This window comes from Colobus angolensis, unplaced genomic scaffold (genome assembly GCF_000951035.1).
Source record: "Colobus angolensis palliatus isolate OR3802 unplaced genomic scaffold, Cang.pa_1.0 Scaffold63, whole genome shotgun sequence".
In the NCBI taxonomy this organism is placed as follows: Eukaryota; Metazoa; Chordata; class Mammalia; order Primates; family Cercopithecidae; genus Colobus; species Colobus angolensis.
This window is the reverse complement of record NW_012119932.1, coordinates 1,535,006-1,542,418: the sequence shown is the minus strand read 5'-3', so window position 1 is coordinate 1,542,418 and position 7,413 is coordinate 1,535,006. Positions and strand designations below refer to the sequence as shown.

General features: G+C 45.6%; 1 protein-coding gene across 1 annotated transcript in view; it reads right to left on the bottom strand.

The window, feature by feature from the left end:
- ENKUR (enkurin, TRPC channel interacting protein) overlaps window positions 1-7,169 on the bottom strand; it is an 84,190-nt gene extending 77,021 nt beyond the window's left edge. The window contains exons 1-2 of the mRNA XM_011963823.1: window positions 6,774-7,169; window positions 5,700-5,957 (exon numbers count right to left, since the gene is read on the bottom strand). Coding sequence (XP_011819213.1) covers window positions 5,700-5,736 — 37 coding nt within the window. The 5' untranslated portion in view covers window positions 5,737-5,957; window positions 6,774-7,169. The remainder of the gene's footprint in view (window positions 1-5,699; window positions 5,958-6,773) is intronic.
- Between the last annotated feature and the right edge of the window lie 244 nt (window positions 7,170-7,413).

Genomic DNA, 7,413 nt, shown 5'->3' with positions numbered 1-7,413 from the left:
AAAAAAAAAAAAAGTCCTAGTTTTTAGCCTTCACTGGTATTATCCACTTTCCTTCCTGGCTAAAGGCCTGCATTCTGGGCTTAGGCATAGCCCTAACCCAATGCTCTGTGAAAGACCTTTACTTCCCAAACATGCCAAGTTGCTCCCCTGTAGTATAATCTCTCTCCACAGGCATGAAATTCTCATACATCATTCAGGGAGGAAACAAATTGCCAAAAAAAAGGGACTGCCCATCAGATGACTCTCTAAATTTGGTCGAAGTTGGAATGATAACTTCAACAATCAGAAGATTCTACAGAAATGGCAATGATCAAAAAATTACCTTCGATTTTTAAAATTTGGGATACCTTCTATTCCTTTATAGTGACGGCTGAAAGGACATGGTGAAGCTCCATTGTGTATCTTTTCAGCTGCTCTTTATACTTTTACTGAAGACCCTTAAAATGTTACAATGCATCTGTTTATCCCTGCAGCACTAACCAAATATCTACTTTCCATTAGAGAAATTCAAGCCAGCAACTGAAGCAACTCCAGCATGCCAGGTATGAAGAAGACTATGAAATTTTTCTGCAATCATTTTCTGCTGGCATGGGTTGCACTGTATTGCTTATACTCAGAAGTGGGTAAGAATGTTGCACCATTATCATTGTCATGATCATCACCAGCATTGTCATTATAAGGGCCATTTGGAGTATCTACTGTATTCCTGACTCTCTTTATCTCTGTCAAGATATTGTTATCTCCATTTTACAAATGAGAAAACTGAGGCTCAGGAAGGTTAATCAGCTAGCCTGAGTTCACCCTGTTAGTGATAGAGTCAGAATTTGAATCCAGGTCTGTTGGAAATCAAAGCCTATGCTCTGCAATGAGCAGTGCCTTTGTGAAGCACTCATGTCACTCATATGCCATGCACTATAGGCTATATACAGAGATGAAAATACCTGCCTCATACCCCAGAAGTTCTCAGCTCAATGGGAAGGAAACAGCACACACAGAATCAATTCCAATGCAGGTCAGTCATGCAAATTTCTATAGAGGGACTAGGAACATCTCTTATGAGCATGCGGGAAGACACATTCATATTTTGGGAAAGTTAGGGATTTGAGAAGGCTTTAAAAAGGTAGAACTTCATCAGGTATCACTATGGAATCATTTGGTAAAGAGAATGTACAGATGTTAAGTCTCGAGTTGGGAGAACGTACTTAGTGTTTAGTAATTGTAAGTAGGTACGAAGATAAGGTGATTGACAGGTGTTATTTCGAGGGAAATATACCTGGAAAGCCAGCAGTCAATTTTTGGAAGGGCTAGAATTCTAATAAAAATAAGAGCAAAGGACTGCAAGACATACTGAAACATTAGTGCCTAATGTACTTTTAGGAAGTGACTGGTGTCCCCAAAGGCTAGTGACCTGTGTGATATCATTGGGTGTCAATACAGAGGGGCTATTTGTTCTGTGTATTAATGGCAAAGTGCCAACAAGTCAAAACTCAGCACTAGGACCTGGTCTAAAGGAGACAGGCACCTGCAGCTAGGATGTTGCCAAGAGTGGCCATTATGGAAGTGATCCAGGTAGGTTCCGCCATCAATACCCAATGAGCACCTGTCTGTGGACAGGTGTCATAGCTGGAGCAGAAGTGGTCTCCTCTCTCTCCAGATCAAAGTTGCTGTCAAAGCATTCTTCTTCAAGGTCAGAAAGACATATTTTACTTGGAAATAAATCCCTCCTCCTCTAAAGACTCAAGTAATAGCAGTTGGTGAGAAAAAAGAAAAAGAAAATGAGATATATAATACATAATGTATATAAATTTAGAATTGATTTGTCCAAAGTAACACATATTTTTGCAAGATGGTATACATCCATACAGATACACACTAAAGTCATCAAAATGGCTGCCTGGAAAGGGAAGGGGAATGGGAGTGAAGTAATGAGATAGAAGAAATCAAAACACAGTGATGCCTTGTGTGGTTTACAGCTAACACTCTGTGAGGGACTGAGATGTGTAATCAGCTCAACCCTCTGCACTTGTGGTACACACACACACACACACACACACATGCACACACAATGCCTTTAAATCGCTCTTCGGTTCTTTTCTGTGAATGTTGGGGAGATTAAGGACACTAGTATTAACTTGGTGACCTATTATTGAAAAACAATAACATTTTATCAAATGAATGAATTGGCTCCATAATGCTTCTAGACTCCTAGATTCTGGGAAAGTCAGTATCAGGCTGCTGCTGCTAAGTCTGCCATGTCAAAATTATCACCCTTGTGCCACTACCTCTGTGGGGTAAGGAAATGGCCTTACTCAGCAATCAAGCACATACAGAAAAGGGCATTGTCTCTCAATAGTGTTGGTAGCTGAATTTTAGTGCCCCATTCCTCTTGCCCTCTTGACCAGCATTTTTGTCTAAGAGGCAACCTGCCCCTGTGTTTGAGTGACCCTGCCCAGGGAATCTTGGAGAAGGGGCAGTTAGATATTTATTTCAGATCACTGGAAATCTCACAATGCAAACTTTACCTAGTATTTACATATACAAATAAGTAGGCATGGTGGTGCAAAAGTAATTATATATATATATAAAATCATGATAAAACAGTGTCTTAAGTTACATCACAAAAGCCTCTCTTCTGTTATCTCAGCCTCAGTAATGCCAAACCCCAAGAGTGGATGGAGGTGAGGGTGGCAGGAAGGAAGCCCCTGTCAGTTGAAACACTTCATGCCCAGAGTCCACAAGTAGTCTGTTTCCTTCCTGGTTCAGGAAGGTCTTATGGCTGTTGTCACCTTCCTCCCTCTACTTGTCCTTTATCACTCAATTTTTGATGTTTCTGTTGTTGCTGTTTTAGCTTGGTTTGGAACAGAGTCTCACTCTGTCACCCATGCTGGAGTACAGTGGTATGATCTCAGCTCACTGCAGCTTTCAACTCTTGGGTTCAACTGATCCTCCTGCCTCGGCCACCCGAGTAGCTGGGGCTACAGGCATGCACCACCATGCTCGCTAAATTTTCTATTTTATGTAGATATGGAGGTCTCACCATGTTTCTCAAACTGGTGTCAAATTCCTGGCCTCAAGTGATCCTTCTGCCTTGGACTGTCAAAGCACTGGAATTACAGGCATGAGTCATTGGGTCCAGCCTCATTCAATTTTAAACAGAGTAAAAATTGGTTCTCACCCTTGATCTATCCCACACTGATTAGAAATGACACAGAGATAGCCAACAAGAGAGAGACTTATAGCTGGCCAATTAGTAAGGAGGGGGAGGCTGGGTGCAGTGGCTCATGCCTGTAATCCCAGCACTTTGGGAGGCCGAGGTGAGCTCATCACCTGAGGTCAGGAGTTCAAGACCAGCCTGGCCAACGGAAACCCTGTCTCCACTAACAATACAAAAATTAGCCGGGTGTAGTGCCTCATGCCTGTAGTCCCAGCTACTCAGGAGGCTGAGGCAGGAGAATCGCTTGAACACAGGAGGTGGAAGTTGCAGTGAGCTGAAATTGTGCCACTGCACTCCAACCTGGGTGACAGACTGAGACTCCATCTTAAAAAAAAAAAAAAGTAAGGAGGGGGAAACCCAGGGCCCACCTGAGACTCAGATACAAACCCATTGCTCCAAGAAGCAGATGCCCACTTCCCTCCCCACTGGCGCAACCTTCAGATTGTAGTTTTCCCCTTTGTAGTCTAATTTTCTGTTTAAGAGGATGCTTCATTGATGTTTGTTTTGTCTTAATTTTCTTTTCCCTTTCTTTCTTTCTTTCTCTCTCTTTTTTTTTTTTTTCAAAAGGGGTCTCGCTTAGTCACCCAGGCTGGAGTACAGTGGCGCAATCTCTGGTCACTGTAACCTCTGCCTCCCAGGTTCAAGTGATTCTTCTGCCTCAGCCTCCCGAGTATCTGGGATTACAGGCACCCACCCCCACACCTGGCTAATTTCTGTATTTTTAGTAGAGACAGGGTCTCCAACTCCTGACCTCAGGTGATTCACCCGCCTCAGCCTCCCAAAGTGCTGGGATTACAGGCATGAGCCACCACACCCAACCTTGTCCTAATTTTCTTAGTATAGTATTATACTATGTACGGAGATCTGTATATAGCATAAAGAAAAAATTCATATGGTAAAAATAACAAACATCAAGGCAGCTTTCAACACCTTCATGAGGAAGCAGACCCACCCACCTATTTCATTCATTACCATAGCTCCAGCACACGGACCAGTGCCTGCTACTCGCACTGGGCGCCCCCCACCCCCAAAAAATGCTAGCAAGCACTTGTTGCATGAAATTACATTTTAGGGCCAGGCATGGTGGCTCATGCCTGTAATCCCGGAGCTTTGGGAGGCCAAGGTGGGAAAATTGCTTGAAAAACCCAGGAGTTTGAAGCTGCAGTGAGCTATCATGGTGCCACTGCACTCCAGCCTGAGTGATGGTGCAAGACCAGTCTCTAAGAAAAAGAAGGAAAGAAATTACATTTTAGTGGGGATAGCAGACTATGCCAGCTGGTGTTGACTTAAGGAGAGGCTAAAACCTCCTGGATGAATTGGAGTTGGTTCACCATGTTGCCTCGGGCAGCCTTGTGTGTGTTCTCTGGGGTTGGGAGTGATAATCGCTGTTCCTAATCCCTGGTTGTCCCAGGTGAGTGGGTGCCTAATATATGCAACCCTTTTATCTGCCTGGGTTTCTCTGATTCCTGAAGGCGGGGTGCTTGGGAAGCCTGTGAAGCCGACCTGTCTGTACAAGGAGAGGCCAAGGTAATGGGATGCTGTGGAGTTGAATTCAATGTGATACCAAGAAGGAAACCGGAGGGTGACTCAGACTCTAAAAATGTGTTGTGTAAGCAGACCGGGTGCCAGGCTCCCGGGGAATTTGGCTGGGCTGGAACAGGCTCCGGAGGAGGAATGCTGGTCTCCATTCTCATAACACACACTCCAACAGGGAGCCAAAGAATACCGCGGCAGAAATCGATCCACACTGCTGTAATTTCTCAAATAGATCCGCAGCAGAAAACACAGTTCTCATCCTCAACAAGTAAAGTCTACTGAAGAAAAATAATACTTGAAAGTCCCTTAGTTACACATAAACTGAAGAAGTACATTATCCTGTCCCCACATACTCTCCACATAAGCATAAATACACCAAAAAGGCCATGCCATTTTCGCAGAGGGAACTTTTCTGGTTTCTGCCATCTTCAATTATAAAGTTTGAATGGTGCTTGAACCTAAACTGAATGCTAGAGAGTTCACTCTGTTGGCAGGGTAGACCCCACACAAGCAGTGCATAGGGAAAGATGATAGAAAACCCACTTTTTTTTTTTTTAGATGACAGGGTCTCACTCTGTTGCCCAGGCTTGAGTGCAGTGGCACAATCATACCTGATTGCAGCCTTGAACTCCCAGGCTCAAGCGATCCTCTTGCCTCTGCCTCCTGAGTAGCTAGGACTACAGGTGTGTGCCACTATGTCCAGCTAATTAAAAACACTTTTTTTTTTTTTTTGTAGAAACAATGTCTCACCATGTTTCCCAGGCTGATCTTGAACTTCTGACCCTAAGTGAAACTCCCACCTCAGCCTCCCAAAGTGTTGGGACTACAAGCATGAGCCACCGCGCCTGGCCCTCATGTTTCTTTAGATGAGACAAGGATGTCTCTAAGGCCCCCTGTTAGGCTGGCTGCCCAGATGCAAAACCTGTGAGCACAAGAATGTCAGTATTACCTGGGGAGCCACCTCCAGTCACCTGCGCTGTCTTCATGCTTCTTGGTGAACAGTCTCCATGAGAAGTTCATAGGTGTCTGACACATGTGGCCAGGCCCTGAGCTCTGAAATCAATCCTGGTTTGCAGCTCTATGGTTGATGCTGCCAGACACATCCAGATACAGAAAATCAACTTTATCCCAGGCTTTCCTGTGCCGCTCCTCCAGCCACCTGCTCTGTTGGGTGTAGCTCCTTCTGTTCCATTTTGCTTCATGGGCTCTGGAAGGAGGAGCAACAGTGCACAGATGGCAAGGTGGAACCTCCCAACACAAACTGAATCTCTCCCTCCTTCTGCTCCTCATTGCCTGAGCCTACTGTTCTCCCCCCACCCCCGACATTTCTATTTTCAGGAAAATAAAGGAAAAAGCTTTGGTGATCTACAAGCTTTGGGTGACTTTTCTTTTGGGTAGGATAACCAGAGCAGCTAGGTGGTTTTCCAAATGCTGGCTATGGCTAAACCCAGTCTCAAACAAAAATGGGAAAAATCAACATGTTTCTCTTCAGATTTTCCAACAACCCCTTTCTTCTCCTCTCTCCAACCTACAGGCTGCCGTTCCCCACCTGACATCCCAGTAGTGGGTGACTTCCAGCAGCTAGAGGCACTTCCCACCTTCCCCAAACCTAGGCCTGCACGTTCTTCTCTCTCTTCGTCTCTGTCTCTTCAGTCTGAGAAGTTAGTCTGAGGCGTGACTGATGCGTCATCAGTGGGTGCGTTAGAAACCCCAGCGATTCACTGCTATGGTCTTTATGTGTAGGATAGTTACTGGCACATGGAAGGCACCCAGTACATATTTGCTGAGTCAGACTGCAAAAGTATGCAACCGGCCGAGTCTCTTGGGGGTATTTGCACAGAGAAATAACATAACGATAACGACTACTAGCTAACTGCCGTTTACTAGTCACTTTCCACAGTCTAAAAGCAGGATCTCGGCATTTCTAACAGCTTGATGACCTCACGTTTGATGTGGTTTTGTACAGAAATTTCCCTGGAACCCCACGCATGACATGGTTTAGAGCGACTCCTTCCTTGCTTACCTGTAAGCCTAATCCTTCTCTTCTTGAGCAAGTGGGACTTGTTGCCCTCTTGTCACTTTTCCACTCGTGTTTCTCTCTCAAGAGAGAGACAAAGTAATACACGCCTGCTTTTTCAGTGTCTATAGACCGTTGTGGAATGTTTGAGGAAAACCTTGGACTTTTTCACAGCCACTCCCTGTCTGGGCAGCCTTGGGTCAGCCTCCTTCTGCAGTTTTTCTTTCTGTTTTTCCCCTCCGTGTGTCCCTCCTAAGAATGTGGTCTTATTTCCTGGAGCAGGAGCCTGTCTGCAGGCATGGCTGGGAAGGAAGCCCTGGCCATGAGCTGGGGCTGATGGCACCTCTGGAGCTGGCTTTCCGGCAGCCGGTGACACAGTGGGTCTGGCCTCATTCATTACTAATTGTTGACACTGTGTTCGGAGGAACATGTTAGTAACAGCACGTACCTTGATCGGCCACACTCAGGCCTGGGTGGAGGAGACAGGTGGTGACTCACACAGTGGTGGAAGAGGGCCTGGTCGCCTGGGCTGCCCGAAATTGACAGGAAAGGCAGGGCCAGGAGAGGAAATCCCCCTGCACATCACCTCCCTCCCCTTCCCACCGTATGCTCCACCCCTGCACCACAGGCACTTGCTTCCCACTCC